The sequence below is a fragment of the Myotis lucifugus genome, unplaced genomic scaffold (assembly GCF_000147115.1).
Source record: "Myotis lucifugus unplaced genomic scaffold, Myoluc2.0 scaffold_621, whole genome shotgun sequence".
Classification (NCBI taxonomy): Eukaryota; Metazoa; Chordata; class Mammalia; order Chiroptera; family Vespertilionidae; genus Myotis; species Myotis lucifugus.
In genome coordinates, this window is record NW_005871669.1 from 1 (window position 1) to 17,860 (window position 17,860).

The 17,860-nt window shown below is 46.3% G+C and overlaps 1 protein-coding gene across 1 annotated transcript in view; it reads left to right on the forward strand.

The window, feature by feature from the left end:
- Window positions 1-439: 439 nt before the first annotated feature.
- The window catches only part of LOC102429062 (ubiquitin conjugation factor E4 B), a gene marked incomplete at its 5' end in the record, with an annotated part of 26,260 nt that continues 8,839 nt past the window's right edge, over window positions 440-17,860 (forward strand). Inside the window, 11 exons of the mRNA XM_006104920.1 lie at window positions 440-496; window positions 1,096-1,212; window positions 1,309-1,407; window positions 1,970-2,083; window positions 4,849-5,047; window positions 8,596-8,734; window positions 11,569-11,668; window positions 12,842-12,969; window positions 13,850-13,948; window positions 14,681-14,916; window positions 16,764-16,890. Of these exons, the coding sequence (XP_006104982.1) occupies window positions 440-496; window positions 1,096-1,212; window positions 1,309-1,407; window positions 1,970-2,083; window positions 4,849-5,047; window positions 8,596-8,734; window positions 11,569-11,668; window positions 12,842-12,969; window positions 13,850-13,948; window positions 14,681-14,916; window positions 16,764-16,890 (1,415 nt within the window). The remainder of the gene's footprint in view (window positions 497-1,095; window positions 1,213-1,308; window positions 1,408-1,969; window positions 2,084-4,848; window positions 5,048-8,595; window positions 8,735-11,568; window positions 11,669-12,841; window positions 12,970-13,849; window positions 13,949-14,680; window positions 14,917-16,763; window positions 16,891-17,860) is intronic.

The following is a 17,860-nucleotide window of genomic DNA, read 5'->3' on the forward strand; positions in this document are numbered from 1 at the left end:
GGAATACTTTTAAATATGTTCTGGATTTGATAGCTTATTAAATTATAATTCTTTATAGTTCTGTTTAGCACTGGCAAGATTACTCATCTACAGTTTATGAAGCATATCTTTTTGACATGGAAAAAAAGTTATTTAAAAATATATAGACACATTTATCTCCGTGTATATGCACAAAAATATGTCTGGAAAGCTGTTAACTAAAATATCAATAGAGGTTGTCCCTTGGTGTAAGGTTTGAGTGACTTTTAGCTTCATTTTATATTTCTGTTTTATGTGAAGTGTTTTACAGGGCGATGTATTGCTGAGTCAGGGAAGCAGTGAAGCTGTTAGGGTTGGGAGGGATACATGCGCATTTACAGCAGCAGTTAGAGCTATTCTTCGGTGTTCACTTTGCGGTCTGGTGAAATATGTTTAAATGACTCTCTGATCTGATTTCCAGGCTTTGGGTGAGCTCTGCGAAACCAAGTTTGGGAAGACACACCCTGTGTGCAATTTGGTAAGTGCCTCCCTGATGGGCTTGCACACTTGGAGTGAGCATATAACTCAGAAGGTGTTCCTCAGTGCATCATGGGAGCTGTCCGCCGTAGGGCATTTAGATCTAGACATAGGTAGCATGTGTGGGTGGCTCTGGATTCTTAAATTGATGTCATATACCATTTCCTGGGATGAAGCTGTTGACCTTCTTTAGTGATTTTTTAAATTTGGGGTTAGTATTATACATCTAGAATAATACATCTAGAATAGCAAGTCCTAGGGAAGAATTGACTTGAATCCTTTTGCAGTATAAGAAGAGTTCATGTGCACTCCATCGCAGAGTTTCTGAAACATCAAACTTAGAAGTATGTCCATAGAAACTTAGAAGTGTATCTTATAAAAGTATGGAGGAGCTGGAGGCTTTCCTCCATCCGAGATGAGAAAACACCAGCAGGGGGAAGTGAGCACACGTGGGAGCCTGTGTTTTGGGATGTTAATGTCCACATTGTGCTGGTGGCTCAGGACCCGCTGCGGAGGTTGGCTGTTGGGAACTCTGTCCCTGACTTTTTTCCCTCCCTTGCCGAGACAGCCGCTTCATCTGCCCCTTTCATTTCTGCACAGGTCGCTTCCTTGCCGTTGTGGTTGCCTAAGTCCCTCAGCCCTGGGTCCGGGCGGGAGCTGCAGAGACTCTCCTATTTGGGGTCTTTTTTTAGCTTCTCAGTCTTCGCAGAAGATGATGTAAGTATAGTGGCCATTTGCACCTTTGCTCTTGTGTTCAGATTCCTTCCCAAATGTATAATATATGTCGATTGAATTTGTTTCTTTTCTTTCCAGGCTAAAGTGGTTGAAAAATATTTCTCAGGGCCTGCTATTACCCTGGAAAATACTCGCGTGGTTAGCCAATCATTGCAGCATTACTTGGAGCTGGGAAGGGTAGGTGTTCAGAAAATGAACTCGGGGGATGAATAAAAGGCGGTAGACGAGTAACCGGTGCCTTGAACGGTAACTTCAGCTAGAATGCTACGCGTCCTCGGTAGGAGGCATCGCTGGGCACAGGTCCTGAGTTTAGTGGCCAGGCTTTCTCCAACTTGCTCTTAGGCATTTAAAACATGGGGTGAGTGAGCGCTGTTAGTTTAACTCGCTGGTCCCAAATGTAGTTTATATGGCTTCAGTTCTCAAAAAAAGCAGCAAAATTATAGGCTAATTATAGCGTCATTAAGGTAATTGTGATCCTCTCCTGGAAAGGAAATGGCAAAGGCTATTTTATTAAAACTGTAACTACTTCCTTCTCCACGCCACATCCCCTTCCATGCTAATGGCTGTCGACACAGTTGAGTGTGGGCTTGTCGTCTGCTCTTCCTGTCGCCAGCTTCTCGCAGTCAGAGGAAGTGGGGAGGAGACAAGGTGGGGAGGGAGCTAGCTGTCCTTAAGTCCAAAGGAATGGTTTTTAAAGTAAAGCTTTAATTTTTTTCTTTGTTTTTAAAATAAATTTCAGCAAGAGCTTTTCAAGATTCTGCATAGTATTCTGTTAAATGGTGAAACCCGGGAGGCCGCCCTTGGTTACATGGCGGCTGTCGTCAATGCCAATATGAAAAAAGCACAGATGCAGGTAGGACCCCTAAAGGCTCCTTTTATTGCTTCGTTAATTCATTCCTCTAACTCCTCTGTTCATTCAGCGCTGACCCGACACTGTCCTAGGAGATGGAGATGCGTGTTGAACAAGATGGAGACACTTCCTGCTTCTGTGCAGCGGGTGTCCTGTAGGGTAAATGAGTGAGCCCACAGACATGGTTTCAGCAGACATAGCTCCTAGGAAGCAAAGACCACAGGGTACCGCCCCGAAGAGTGATGGTGGAGGTTCCAGAAAGAAGCTGTGGGTGAATTTTGTCTGAGTGGTGGAAAGGCCCCTCTAAGGAGGTGGCATTTGATCAGAGACCTGACTGATAGAAAGAACCAGCCATTGCAAGGCCGGGGAAAGGGCTCTCTAGGCAGGCGTAAGGCACTAAGGTTGGAATGGACTAGCTTTGGAGCAAGCCCACATGCCGGCCTTTGTAGCTGGAGGACCGTGAACAGGAAGTGAAGGGTGGGTGGTGCGTTAGGAGGGTGGTCAGAGGCTCCATCAGTTTGCTCAGTGTGGTAAGAGCTGCCGTGAGGAACCCTCCGAGTCTGTGCAGAGAAGGCACTAAAGTGGGCGGGAGCCAGAGCAGACCTGAGACCAGCTCTTTGTGGAGGCTACTGGCGTGGACTGTTTTGCCAGAGCAGAAAAGCTACAAGGCCGTCCACCCTGTATTAGTAATGAATGATGTGACATTTCTACTCAAGATGGAAAAAGTATAGATCAAAGCTTGGACCTTGTACGAGACTGCCTGGATTTGCCATGGTGGTTCCGGCGTTTGCTAACAGTGGGACCTTAGGCAGTTACTTGTGTTTCTCCGTTTCCTCATTGCTGAATGGGGATGATAAACACTGAACGTGTGTATTTCCTCTCTGTAAAGTTGGTGGAATAGTGAGCTCTACATAGTGAGCACTCCGCGTTGTAACTGTCGCTGTTACAATTGTTCTGTTACTAGTGAGGACTGTGCCAATGCTGTCGGCTAGAGAGACTGTCAGGCGGGACCGTGACACTAGTTGTTCTCATGCTCTTGAGGGGAATGAAGAGGAAGGCAGCAGTGTGTAGTGTGTTGCTTGCTGATTGTGAGAGTCTTAGCCAATCACTTAATTCTCTGAATCTTAGTTTTCCTCTCTGGAAAATGGGAATCCTATCTAATAATAGACAAACATGGTAATTAACCATACCTCCGACACGCTTCCCATTGGCTAATCCGGGCGATATGCAAATTAACTGCCAACCAAGATGGCGGCCGGCAGCCAGGCAGCTGAAGCAAACAGGAGGCTTGCTTGCTCCAGTGATGGAGGAAGCCAAGGTTCCCCGCCTGCCGCTGCCGGCTTCTGAGCTGCACTCTAAGAAACAATGTTGCAATTATAGAAGCTAAACAAACCCCAGAAACCTGCTTTCAGCCAGCCGGGCCTCAGAGCTGGAGCTGCAACAGTGTTTCAATTATAGAAGCCAAACAAACCCAGATAACTGCTTTTAGCAGCCGAGGTCTCAGAGCTGGAGCTGAGCCTCAGAGCTAAAGCCGGCTCTCAGTTCCAGTGACAGCCATAAAAGGTAAATAAATCCCAGAATAAAAAAGAAAAAAAGGAGAGGTTGGGAGCCTGAAAACGGCCCTCAGCCCCTCACCCAGACTGGCCAGGCACCCAAGCGGGACCCCCACCCTGATCTGGGACACCCTTCAGGGCAAACCAGCCGGCCCCCACCCGTGCACCAGGCCTCTATCCTATATAGTAAAAGGGTAATATGCAAACTGACCCTAACAACAGAAAGACTGGGAATGACTGGTCACTATGACACACACTGACCACCAGGGGGCAGACGCTCAATGCAGGAGCTGCCCTCTGGTGGTCAGGGCGCTCTCACATGGGAGGAGCTCTGCTCAGCCACAAGCCAGGCTGATGGCTGCCAGTACAGTGGTGGTGGTGGGAGCCTCTCCTGCCTCCTCAGCAGCGCTAAGGATATCTGACTGCAGTTTAGGCCTGTTCCCCGCTGGCAAGTGGACATCCCCCGAGGGCTGCTGGGCTGCCAGAGGGATGTCTGATTGCCATCTTAGGCCCAATCCCCTGGGGAGCGGGCCTAAGCCAGCAGGTGGTCATCCCCTGAGGGGTCCTAGACTGGGAGAGGGCACAGGCCAGGCTGAGGGACTCCCCTCCCCCCGAGTGCACAAATTTTTGTGCACCAGGCCTCTAGTAATAGTATAACTGCCTTCTACGGGCTTTAGTGAAGATTCGGTGAGAGAACGTATGAAATGCTTCACAATGATGAGCACTCAACAAGTGGTAGCTGCTAAAGAGTGACAGTGGTGACGTGATATGTGTGTCCTGTCGTTGACCGTTTGGTGCTCTAGCTCAGCGGTCGCCAACCTTTCAGACTTCATGGACCATCAGTGGTCCGCGGACCACCAGTTGGCAACCGCTGCTCTAGCTGGTTTTGCCAGTGGTTAGAGCATCTGCCTGTGGACGGAAGGGTCTCAGGTTCGATTCCCAGTCAAGGGCATGTACCTGGATTGCAGGCTCGATCCCTAGCCCGGGTTGGGGCATGTGCGGGAGGCAACCAATCAGTGTGTCTCTCTCACATCAATGTTTCTCTCTCTCCCCTTCCTCTCTCCCTTCCATTCTCTCTAAAAATCAATGGAAACATATCCTCTGGTGAGGATTTAAAAATATTTTTTTTCTTAATAAAAAAAAAAGAAAAGATGCATGTTTGGTCAGCATTTCTATTTAGTCATTATTCTAAGTACTTCCTTTCATGTTTCACAGACAGATGACAGATTGGTTTCTACAGATGGATTTATGCTGAATTTTCTCTGGGTGCTGCAGCAGCTAAGTACAAAGATCAAGTTAGAGACAGTTGACCCCACGTATATATTCCACCCGAGGTGTCGGATCACTCTGCCCACCGATGAGACCAGAGTGAACGCCACGATGGAGGATGTGAAGGACTGGCTGGCGGAACTCTGTGAGTGATGTGTTCATTATCAGGTCATTGAACAGCTGCCCTTCTATTTTTTTAATTAAAAAACAATAGGTATGCGTCTGTCATCAGCAGGATGCAGTGGCACCCAGAGCGTCACCCCACAGCTTGGATCTGACACCAGTACAGCGTCCCTGTCCATCGCCTCCTGCCCCCACCTCCTTGCTCCCTCCGGCCCTTGCTCCTGTCCCCCAGGGACAGTTTTCACTGACTCCTCACCCCTACAGCGGTGACATCAGACCCTGGATTCACTCAGCGGGGGGCAGAGCCAGGAGCGTGTCTGAGGACTCGATTGTGGTCTTGCCCAATCAGGCAACATGACTGATATTTACCATTAATGACACTGTTTTAGGCCAGGTTTTATTGGCCAGTACAGAGCTGTGTCAGAGTCATGGGAGATTTTAACCAAAACAAAGTTTCAGTGTGCCTTCCCTTTGACCATCCCATATATTCTATAGGAAATTCTCTATGTGTAGGCTTATGGGCTGATCAGGAAAAGAACTTTAATATCTTAATAGTAACTCTGTTGTTTTCTAGTTAAATATGAGGAGACTGAGCTTCCAAAAGGTGTCACGCTCGCCTCGCCCGTTCAGCACGTGGCGCTGCTGCTCGGTTCTGTGCGCGAGTCCAGGGCGCTCTCTGCTCTGCCACGCAGCCTGGTCTGTGTTCGTCCTTCCTGGTGGTTAGTTGGGTTGCAGTTTCTCATGTTTGTCAGTAGTGAAGGAGGCAGTGTAATTCTTTACGAAATTTTTGTTTCACTCAGGAGACCTGATTTCAGATAAGCCAGGCAGACTTCAGAATTAAGATGTGGGCTCTGGCCCTAGCCAGTTTTGCTCAGTGGATAGAGCATCAGCCTGCAGACTAAAGAGTCCCAGGTTCGATTCCGGCCAAGGGCACATGCCCGAGCTGTGGGCTCGATCCCCACCCCCAGTAGGGGGCGTGCAGGAGGCAGCCAATCAGTGATTCTCTCTCATTATTAATGTTTATATCTCTCCCTCTCCCTTCCTCTCTGAAATCAAAAAATATATATATATTTAAAACAAAAGAAAAAAAGAATATTCCTTAAATGTTAAAAATAAAATAAATAAAAAGGAAAATTACTTTAAAAAAAAGTTGTGGGCTCACGGGGTCAGGGCCGGAGCCGGGAGAGTCACAGGCTGTGGAGGAGGTGGTCACGGGTTTCTAGGGAGCTCTGCCCGATGGAAGGCTGCAGCTCAGGAAGGTCCTCCGAGAGGCCCTTCAGGGGGAGGGAGGAGGAGGAGGGAGGAGGAAGAAGGAGCCTAGGCTGCCTGGCCTCAGCCCTTTTCCTGGCCATCAGCAGTCGTGCCCCAGAGAGGCCCAGGCAGGCAGAGGGAGAGCGTGCGAAGGAGTAAAGACAAAGAAAGAACAGGCAGAGGGAAGGTACAGAGGCTTGTGACAGACAGAATCTATCTGGGAGACAGGTGAGCAGGAAAACAGAAAAGTAGAAATGCAAGAGCAATGGGCAGAAACTCAACAGTAATGACACTGGGTTTGAAAGTGGATCCTAAGGGTGGGGGGAGGGGGACGGGGACGGGGAGGGGATGACTTTCTGCCTCTCCACTTTTTTGTTTAGGTCCAATCCCAAAGGATCTCAATACCCGGCATGCCCCTGAGTGGCCACATCCTGCTACGTGGGTGGTGTTCCCAGCTGCCCCAGTTAAAAAGTTAGAGTTTATAGAGTCTAGAACAGCTGTGGGCAAACTACGGCCCGCGGGCCGGATCCGGCCCGTTTGAAATGAATAAAACAAAAAAAAAAAGACCGTAACCTTTTATGTAATGATGTTTACTTTGAATTTATATTAGTTCACACAAACACTCCATCCATGCTTTTGTTCCAGCCCTCCGGTCCAGTTTAAGAACCCATTGTGGCCCTCGAGTCAAAAAGTTTGCCCACCCCTGGTCTAGAAAGAAGATAATTTTGTTTGGATGCTAGTGATTCCTCACACATTGTTGCCTCTCCAAAAAATGAATTTACGAGCTAGGGATATAATATGCAATAAAAATTAATACAGTAAAAAAAGTTCTTTGGATTGGCCAAATTCAAATATATACATGGAAGAAACAGAAGGAAATAGACTGTTCTCTGAGTTTAAATAAATAAATATTTAATAAAGCTGACAGCAGCAATTTAGCTACATATATATTTTATATGTACCAATTAAAATTCTCATGAAATATCTCACAGATCTTGGTGAATTGATGGTATGATTTATATATGAATATCTTGAAACCATTATGGTCATTGACCTTTCTCTCCACACTTAGAACAGCTGCTTAATGACAGCCACCAGAGCCCCGCAGCACTGTCTATGAGGGAGGGTGGCGGGTGCCTGCTCGCTGCAGCGACAGCATCGTGCCCAGGCAGGCACATTCCAGAAAAGCATTTAAACTGTCGTAAGAGCCAGGTACCTGCGAACAGTAACGTCAGTGTGTGATCAGTGCCATTCAATGAGTAGCTTTTGTTAAGTCTTGGAATACCTCATAGACTAAGAAATTCAGAAGAATCAAAGGTTAAGCATTTTTCTAAAAATCTAATAAAACATGAAAAGCCAAACAGGATTTAACCTAGATGTAAGAGAGAAATTTAAAGTAATTTTAGAAATGAAGTGCATTTTCAGAGACATTGTGTGTATCTTAATTTATAAACATACCATGTATAGAGTGAGACAAAACGAATATGTAAAATAAAAGAAAGGAGGAAAACTAGTATCCTAGAATTCATAAAATCATGCCATTCAAAATCCAGAACTGTTACAAATATGTAAGGTGAGAACTATATTTTATCAAGAGATGGGGTTTTTTGCTTGAAACAAAATGTAAGCAGTAAGTGTCATAGAAAATAAAATATACTTGTAGGGAAAATATGTGTACTTGTAGGAAAAATAAGATACAAATGGAAAGAAATTCAAGATATCAGATAGCTATAAATTATCAAAAACAAAGTGATAAGAGAAGAATGTGAGCTTGTGAAGAACTAGGTGGCATTTAATCCATTTATTTAGTCTCCCTAATGTGGATTCTGGGGATTCATAACAAAGGTTAGAATTCCATCATTCTCAGTAACTCCACTTTCCAGCATGTGCTCCCAAAGCTGGGCTGAGGGAGTAATTTATTGTACATAGATTCTCCCAGTACCACTTCTAATAGAGAAAATTAAGAAACACCCATTTTGAAGAATACAGGTCATAGATAAAACACATTGGGAAGACACATTACAAAAGATGGTTGCTGTACATATATGTAGACATTTCATCAGATGGGGAAGAATACCTGCTCTTTAAATGGAGCAAGCCCACAGGAATTCTGTTTTTCTTACAACATTAGTCAAGTCTATATGTTTTTTTAGGGATTGTTTCCCCCCCAGATTTTAGTTTTTATTGTCTATAATTTTTTAAGAGTCATTAAACTATTGGGAAATTCAAGTGTCATTTTGCGTTATTGGTTGTGCTTTTTCTTTGATTTAGTCCTGCAACCACTTTTATTTAGGGGATAATGGGTTTTTTTTTTCCTAGATGGAGATCAGCCTCCCTTTTCTGAGCCGAAATTCCCTACGGAATGCTTCTTTCTTACGCTGCACGCCCACCACCTCTCTATCCTGCCAAGTTGCCGTCGCTATATCCGCAGACTCCGGGCCATCCGGGAGCTCAATAGGTATGTGTGTGATGTCCTGTCCTGAGGTTGCCTGAGTCGCCACGTGTTCCAAGCTTCAGATAGCGGGGCACACAGTTAGAACCCCTCCCAGCCACTCAGGATGGCGCTGCGTCCAGAGTCTCTGGTGGGTGTAACCATGTCATTGAAGCTGCTCTACACGCTCCTCTCTTGCTGATGAAGCCCTTTAAGATCCATTCCCACACATACTCCCACATTTCTGTCACCTCGTGTGCAGTAGGGAGAGTAACGGTGTCAAAGATGTTCACGTGCTAGACCCCAGAACCTGTGAACACGTTACCTTACATGGTAAAAGGGACTTTGCAGATGTGATTAAGTTTAGGATCTTGAGATGGGAGATTTTCCTGGACTATCTGGGTGGACACAATATTATAAGGGTCCTTATAAGAGGGAGGCAGGAGGCACAGAGTGAGAAAAGGAAACGTAATGGCGGAGGCAGGTGTCAGCGTGATGTGGTTGGTCCATGAGCCGAGGAATATAGGTGACCTCTAGGAGCTGCCAAGGGCAAGGACACATTCTTCCCTAGTGCCTCGGGAGGAACGCTGACCTCCAGAGCTCTGGGCCGATAATTCTGTTGTTCAAGCCACCAAGTTTGTGCAGGCTTGTTACACTAGCCATGGGAAATGAATATGACAAACTAGCAAATCTTGCCCTTCTTTTTCTCCCAATATGAACTCCCTGCATATGACTTTGTAATTAGCCAGTAAGGACAGAAATTGGCCTCACTCTGGTTATGGTTCTGGGGCAATGAAAGGGAATTTGGCATTCTCCTGTAATATGACCACCTCGAAGTCATCAAAGTCTCCCACACTCCTTTTGAATTCTTGGAGTGCCCATCTTTGCTCTCACTCACAGCTAAGAGACCCAGTAAGGTTATCGATTCAGTTGATATTATAATGTGATGCTGGGTGGGACCAGACGCTACTTTATGGTCATCTTAGAACTCCCTGGCTCATCGACGTTCCTGGAGGTGAGATTGAGTATCCTGGCCTGTCCTTGTATTCTGTAAGCTCTCCACATAGAAGCAGCCCTCGTGTCTTCCTTCCCGGAGATCGCTGGTGGCCATTCTTGCAGCTGTTTTTCCACAGAGAGCCTTGGGCTGCCAGTATTCTGTCCTGAGGTGCCCGAATCGTCACTGCCCCGTCAGAGAACTAATCCCAGAGTCCCGTTTCTCTTGAGGGCCTGTTACCTGTGTGACCTCTTCTGGTGCCAGTAATATAGGTCATCATATTAGTTTCCAATTGTTGCTGCAATAGATTACCACACTTTCATGACTTAAAACAACATCAGTGATTATCTTACAGTTCTGGGGGGCACAGTCCTGAAGTCGAGGCTGCATTCTTTCTGGAGGCTCTAGGGAGGAAGCTCTTCCTTTGCCTTTTCCAGCTCCTGATGGCCGCCTGCATCCCGTGGCTCGTGGCCCCTTCCTCCATCTTCGAAATCAGCAGCAGAGCATATTGAGCTCACACTCTCCCTCCTCTGCTTTCTGCTTTCACATCTCCTCCTCTTCCTCTGACTCCCTGTGGTGACCTTGGGCCCACCCAGACAATCAGGATAATCTCCCATCTCGAGGTCCATACCCCTAATCACATCTGCAGAGTCCCTGTTGCATGTAAGGTAACAAACGCGTGCACAGGTTCTGGGGATTGGGATGTGACACGAGGGGGGAGCATTGTTCTGTCTATCACGCGCATAGTTGCACACAGAGTACTCTAGTTTATCAGAGGATTGTTAAAGGTTACCATTTGGTTTATTGAATCCTTGAAATGGCTGGAAAAACGGTTCTCCTGTGAGCCTGGCCTGGCAGGAAGCTGCTTCAGGGGTCAGCCGGACAGTAGAGCCTCCACCAAGTGCTCCCAGAACCATGTGGCTGCCACTTGGCAACGTTCACTTCTGCTTTCAGTGAGGGTTCGCCTCTTGGTGGACTAGGTCATGTGCAGAAATGCTGGCAGCAAGGGAGCCTGGGAATGGTAGTGTTTTTTTGTTTTGTTTTGTTTTTAAAGATCAACCTCTAGTTCCTTACAATGTCTTGATAGAAAGGGGTTGAAATAATGTTAAGTGAGCAATCTTTAAAATGTGCAGCATTATTACCGATCGGGGACACTACCTCACTGACAGGTGATACTTGGACAGACACCTGAAGGAAGTGAAGGAGCAGGTGGCAAAGGTGATCACAGAGAGGGGTCTTCCAAGCAGAGGCGACGATTGTAAAAGAAAAGGAGGAAAGGCCATCAGTGAAGTCGCCCTTTCGCCTTTTGTTTTGGGTAATCGAACAGGCATAGTAACCTTGAATTTTCTTGAGACCTCTTTTTCTCCCTCCAAGAAAAACAAGGGAACAATGTACTTCCTTCTAAAAGAGGTTACCAAATTTCATCACATCTAACGTGTCATCAAGAGCCCGGCTGGTGTGGCTCAGTGGTTGAGCGTCAACCCAGGAACCAAGAGGTCGCTGGTTAGATTCCCAGTCATGGGCGTGCAGGAGGCAACTGACGAATGATTCTCTCTCATCATTGACGTTTCTATCACTCTCTCCCTCTCTGTTCCTCTCTGAAATCAATAAAATATGTTAAATAAGTAAATGAATAAATAAAGTGTCATCACTTTTACGACATCATTTTAGGAATCAATAAGAAAGAAAAATGCTGCCAATTAAACCATAACGTGCATTGATTGTAAGACATTCTCTGGTTTTCGAAATGCTAAAATTGGGGGGAAATATGTGTCTGAGAGTCAATGAAATGGTCAGAATGAATAGATGAGATGGATAGTGGGTGTGTGTGTTTTCTTTTCATTTGACCATTCGTCTTTGATTTCAGAACCGTGGAAGATTTGAAAAATAACGAAAGCCAATGGAAAGATTCCCCCCTGGCAACTAGACACCGTGAAATGCTGAAGCGCTGCAAAACTCAGCTTAAGGTCCGTATCGGTAATTGGGATAAGTATCGACCAGCCTCATGATAGTGTATTTCCCGCAGGATATGTGCCCTGAGTAAGCAGTTTCATGTCCTTATTTTTTCTTCATTATTCTCCTCCCCCCCCTCCCCCCCAGATAAAATGGTGCATCTAAAACTTGTTGGTAGTTCACATGTATCTATATAACATTTAAGCCTCAGGACAAACTATCAAGTGCTATGCCAACGACATCATGAATTCTTAGTCGATGTTATCATCCTCAGTTTAGCATCTCCTCCCTTTCCCTACCTTGTGCAGTGCCCTCCCCTCCTACTACCCCCAACCCTGCCATCCTGCCCCCAAAGCACACACCATTCCTTCCAGTCATGCATGTTCATGGTGTGTGGCAAAGTAGATTCGTGGTCGTGGAAAGATTTCTTTCTTTTGCACCTCCTCATTCTTCATTTTTAATTGAAAATGATCCATCACACAGAACCAACTATGGATGGGAAGATTTCTTCTCGTGAAACATAGCTTGAAAAGGTTGTACGAGGGAAGCACAGAGAGCAAATTGAAGCATTTTTCTTAGGTTTATATTCAAATTAGAAAGCTGAGTGTCAGCTGGTCATGCTTTGTGCTGATTAGTCTGGCTTGGATTTCTGTCACACGTTAAGGTCATATTTAGTTTTGCTAAGACACTAGACCCCTTTGAGATGCAGAATAAGGCAGGGGCTCTTGTCTGGGGTCTGCAGAACCCTTAAGCTCTCTAAAGGTAACGCTTCAAGGAGCCCACAAACTGTTTAATATGTCAGTGTGTGCGCATGTGCGTGTGTCTTATTCCCACAGTGATCCTCTGAGGTAGGGGACAAGCATTTTCCCCAAAGGCAGCTCATGAGTGGTGCCCTGGAACTCGGATGCAGATTTGTCTGGCTTCTTCCCACTAATCATCCCTGGCCCCCGAAGAGCTCCCCAAGTTACTCAGATGTGACAGCAGTGACCTGCCTCTGAGCTGAGTGCTGGGCTGTGTGTCCAGTGGTCCGTGTGGCATAGCTTTTGTTTTTCTTAGAACACGACCCAAAGCTAGTTAGCGGGGAAGCTCTGGATGCCCCAGCTCCCCTCTCCTGGCCCACCCCGCCCAGCACGCTGCCGGGGCTCAGCTGCCAACTAACCATGGCCGGGCCACACCTGCTTCCACAGAAACTGGTACGATGCAAGGCCTGCGCTGACGCTGGTTTACTTGACGAGAGCTTCCTGCGAAGATGTCTGAATTTTTATGGCCTTCTCATTCAGCTGCTGCTCCGCATCCTGGACCCTGCCTACCCCGAGTGAGTGCGCTCTTCCTCTTTGTCGGGGCTGTGTGGAGCGTATTGCCCTTCACCGCCCACAAGTGGAACCCAAACCCTCCCCTCACCAAGAACTCATTTTTGCCCTGGCCGGTGTGGCTCAGTGGATAGGACGTCAGCCTGTGGACCAAAGTGTCCTGGGTTCCATTCCGGTCAATGGCACACACCTCGGTTGCAGGCTCCTGTCCGGTCCAGGCCCTGGTTAGGGCTCGTGCAGGAGGCAACCAATCGATGTGTTTCTCTTACATTGATGTTTCTCTCTGTCTTTCCCTTTCTCTCCACTCTCTCTAAAATTAATGGGAAAATATCCTCAGGTGATGGTTGAAAAAAAATAAAGAATTCATTTTTCAATTTCCAGATTGTGCTTATGTAGAGTATGTAATATTAATATTTTCCCTGTAATTAGTTACAGTAATAAGGGAATGTCAACACCTGCAATTTTAATTTTGACATAGTGCTTTGTAAAAATTGGCTTTATTTTTATCAATCTTTGATCGATAGAAGATGGAATCTATAAGTTGGAAGCTAAAAGCTGGAGATAAGCTTGGCTGGCTTGGCTTAGGGGTTGAGCGTCGACCTGTGAACCAGGAGGTCACGGTTTGATTTCTGGTCAGGGCACATGCCGGATTTTCGGGCTTGGGCCCCTCAATTTTTTTAAAAAAGCTAGAGATAACATTTTATTGTTGCGCTGAGAGCGTTGTTGCCCTTGTATCCTCACCTGTACAGCTTACTGTTCTCATGTTATTGTTGCGAAGCCTGTGCGTCCCGCTGTGGGAGCCCTCTGCAGACGTGGAAAGTGTTATTGAAAGTGCGGCCGGAACTGTCGTCTCAACTGTGACCTGTGCTTTTTTCTCGTTGACAGTGTAACACTGCCTTTAAGTTCAGACGTCCCCAAGGCGTTTGCAGCATTGCCTGAGTTTTATGTAGAAGATATTGCTGAATTTTTATTTTTTATTGTACAGTAAGTTTCTTTACCATATTACATAGAACTTATATGTTTTTATATGTTTTGTGCATATTCTGTGATTAATTATATTACAAACCTCCATTTTATGTCGGAAGTTTTGTGTCACTGCTTTAACTGCTGCCTGGAGATTAGAAAAATAAATCCAAACTGTGGCACCAGGCCAATTCCAATAATATCTCGGAGGCAAAGAGGATTAACGATGCTGGCAATAATGTCTTCTGTGAAAATGGAGTTGAACTTCTAATGATGGAGAATGTGTTTCTGAGAAACAGGAGCGGTTTATAAATATCTGAGTGAACATTCAAAAGCCAGAAATAACCACATCTATATTTTGTACCAAAATTTTTCTCAATGGTAGAATTGGAGAAAGGTAGCAAAGTAATGGGTTGAGTTTATAACTGGCTTCTTTGAAATGAAAATAACTCTATTAAAATATTTTTTTAGTGTTTGGGTAGTGAAGATCTTTGAAATCCATGTGATGATTTAATCACAGCTTTGGTTTATTTTCTGAAACATAATAAGTTAGTCTACATTGTTGTGGCCAGTAGACATGATGGATTTTAAATCTATCTAGTTATGATATAAATAATCACTTTAAACTCAGCAAATTAAAGGGGACTCAGCATCCCGGCTCCGGGACCTGTTAGCCGCCTCCCCTCCTGAGGACACCAGCGCCCACCCAGGTTTAGACTCAGGGCTTCATCTCGCACTCCTCTTGCCCTTCAGATACTCGCCTCAGGTGCTCTACGAGCCCTGCACTCAGGATATTGTGATGTTCCTCGTTGTGATGTTGTGCAACCAGAACTACATCCGCAATCCGTACCTGGTGGCCAAACTGGTAGAAGTCATGTTTATGACCAACCCTGCTGTTCAGCCACGAACGCAGAAGTTCTTTGAAATGATTGAGAACCATCCTCTCTCCACCAAACTGTTGGTCCCTTCCCTGATGAAGTTTTATACAGGTAGGTTCCTGGGTAGACAGGCCGACAAGGCCATCTAGAGCCAGTGGTGAAGTTACTCTAAGCCTGTTACCGAATGTGCTGACATCCACTAACACGGGTGGCTCGGTAGCCCACTGGGAGCAGAGCATGTGCTACTGGTTCCCTGAGAATTACGAGTAGTTCATGTCTTTTGTTTGTTTGTTTTGTTACCTGAACTTTTAACATTTTCTTCAGTAAACATGCATTGTTAGTGTTAAAACTAAAAAAGTTAATGTTTTGTACCCCGTGCCTGCAGCTGTCACTGGCTTCTGGATTTAAGCGACGGGTGTGTAGGTGTGTGGGATAGAGCTGGGCCTCCCCTGCGAGACCAGTGCTGGGCCTGGCCGGGCCCCCACTGTTCAGGTCCCAGGAGCTGGCGGGCGGTGCTCTTCTCCCTCCCCTCCCAGCAGGCAGTGTCCCCTCTGGCCCTGGACACCTCTGTGGTCATGGACAGATGATACCCTTGCTAAGAATAGCCATCACTTATTGAATCCTCACTGATCCTTGCACTTAATCCCAACCACAGGCCTCAAGATGGGCGCTATAAATATCTCCATTTTACAAGTGAGGAAACCGGAGCTTAGAAAGGTCAAGAAGCTTGCTGAAGGTCAGCAGCTAGCGAGGCAGCAACCTCGGCAGCTGGGCTGTAGCACAGGTGCTCCTGGCTTCTGTGCTGTGCCTCCCACGGTTACCAAGGCACTGGCGCCGGAGGGCCTGCAGCGGGGCATCGCACACACTCCCCGAATGCCCAGCAGGTCCTCACCCCTGAACACGCCTGCCTCTCAGGAATGTGAGAGACTGAGATACAGAACAAGCACCTTTTTGCACCCCAGGAAGAATAGCAGCGGTTCTCAACCTGTGGGTCGCGACTCCTTTGGCGGTCAAACGACCCTTTCACAGGGGTCGCCTAAGACCATCCTGCAGATCAGATATTTACATTACGATTCATAAAAGTAGCAACATTATAGTTATGAAGTAGCAACAAAAATAATTTTATGGTTGGGTCACAACATGAGGAACTGTATTTAAAGGGCCAGAAGGTTGAGAACCACTGGAGAATAGGCTAGCTTAGGAAATTCTTAAGATCAAATTTTTGTTTCAAAAGGAAAGTTCATTTTCAAAATAAGAGTATTTATTTGTAAGGACCAGCTCTCAAAAGTCTGCTACTCAGAACTTAGAGGGACTCTGATGACTTATTTCAAGACTCCTCTTCCCAGGCCGATCTAGTCAGCAAGGCCATCCTTAGCCCAAGTAGACCAGGCACTGATGCAGCACGTGCGTTTGAAGCTCCTGTGTGTCGGGCTGGTTCTGATGCTCGGGCCAGCGGTGAAGATGGCACAATCCCTGCCACCCTGGGTCAGACGTTCTAGGTGGGAGACAGATGCTGACCCATATACTCTCATAGTGGGGGGGGGCGGGGGGGGGCGGAGCGTGGTGCTACTTCGAGAAGCTAGGCAGGGAGGGTCGCTGAGAAGAAGACTTGGAGTAACCTTGAAAATGAGACAAAAGAGTGAGTCTTAGGAGATCTCAGCCACTGTGACAGGCGAAGGAGGCAGCAGGTGTAAAGGCCTGAGGCCGGGCAGCTTAATGAATCTGGTAAGAAAGCAGCCAGAGAGTGCAAGGGGGGATTGCAGCCAGCAAGCGGGCAGGGTGAGGTCAGCAGGTGTCTGGTTGTTTTAGTCACAAAAAATGTATTGGAAAATACAGAAAATACCAAGAAGAAAATAAAAGTCATTGATAATCCCTGCACTCAATAGAGAATCTAGGAACATTTTTCTCCGTATCCTTCCAGTCAGTTTATTTATGACACGTGTGTCTTTCTTTATTAGATGTCGAGCATACCGGAGCGACCAGCGAGTTCTATGACAAGTTCACCATTCGCTATCACATTAGCACCATCTTTAAAAGCCTTTGGCAGAACATAGCTCACCACGGCACCTTCATGGAGGAGTTCAAGTGAGTACTGCGCCCCCAGTGTCACTGCTTGCTCTCTTGCAAAGCACAGGGAGAGGGGCTGCTTCAGAGCCTTCACAGCCGGCTCTTGGCTGTGTGCTTGGTCTCAGCCTGCTTTAAGTTTCCAGAAGGTACTGCCGAACGTGAGAAGGTCATCTAAATGTCTGTGCCTACGAGACATTGCTGGACTCTAGGTTGGTCACAGTACCTTGGGGATGGCGCACATAAGGAAAGAATGACAGTTATTCTGAGATGATGTGTTAAGTGTTTCGTGATTACCGTGTTAAAGGCGGTTGTCGGAATGACTGCAGCGAGATCTTACTGTGTTCCTGAACATGATACCAAGCTGCAGAGCTGGGAATGTTCGGAGGAGTTGAGATTCAGAAGCAGTTAGATTAGGGTTGTCATTTGAAGTGTCGTTCTTTGCATTTGTAGTAAGGCTCTAACCAGCGGTGCTCAACCTGTGGGTCTCGACCCCTGAAAATGCATCCTGCATATCAGATATTTACATTACGATTCATAACAGTAGCAAAATTACAGTTATGAAGTAGCAACGAAAATAATTTTATGGTTCGGGGTCACCACAACATGAGGAACTGTATTAAAGGGTCGCGGCATTAGGAAGGTTGAGAACCACTGCGAGTAAGGCCTTTTCATTAGCCCCCTGAAATTGTAGCACCTACCTGAACCTGACATTAGTAATTCCATCTAAATTACTTTGGAAAGAAAGGTAGGCAGAAAGGTTGAACTCTCGCCTTACTCTCCAGGAGAAGTTTTATCCCATCACTTGGACCTTTTTTTGCAGCCCCTGTTAGATCTTTGATCAGGTCTGGCGGTCACTCGTTCACTGATTACGAGTCAATAATGTCCGTATTTCCAGTGGAGTCACCATCTGCTAAATAGCTTGCTGCAAAGGAAACTGTGAGGTAGTTCTTTGTTTCCATGAACTGCTCTTCTGGTCAGAATTATGTTC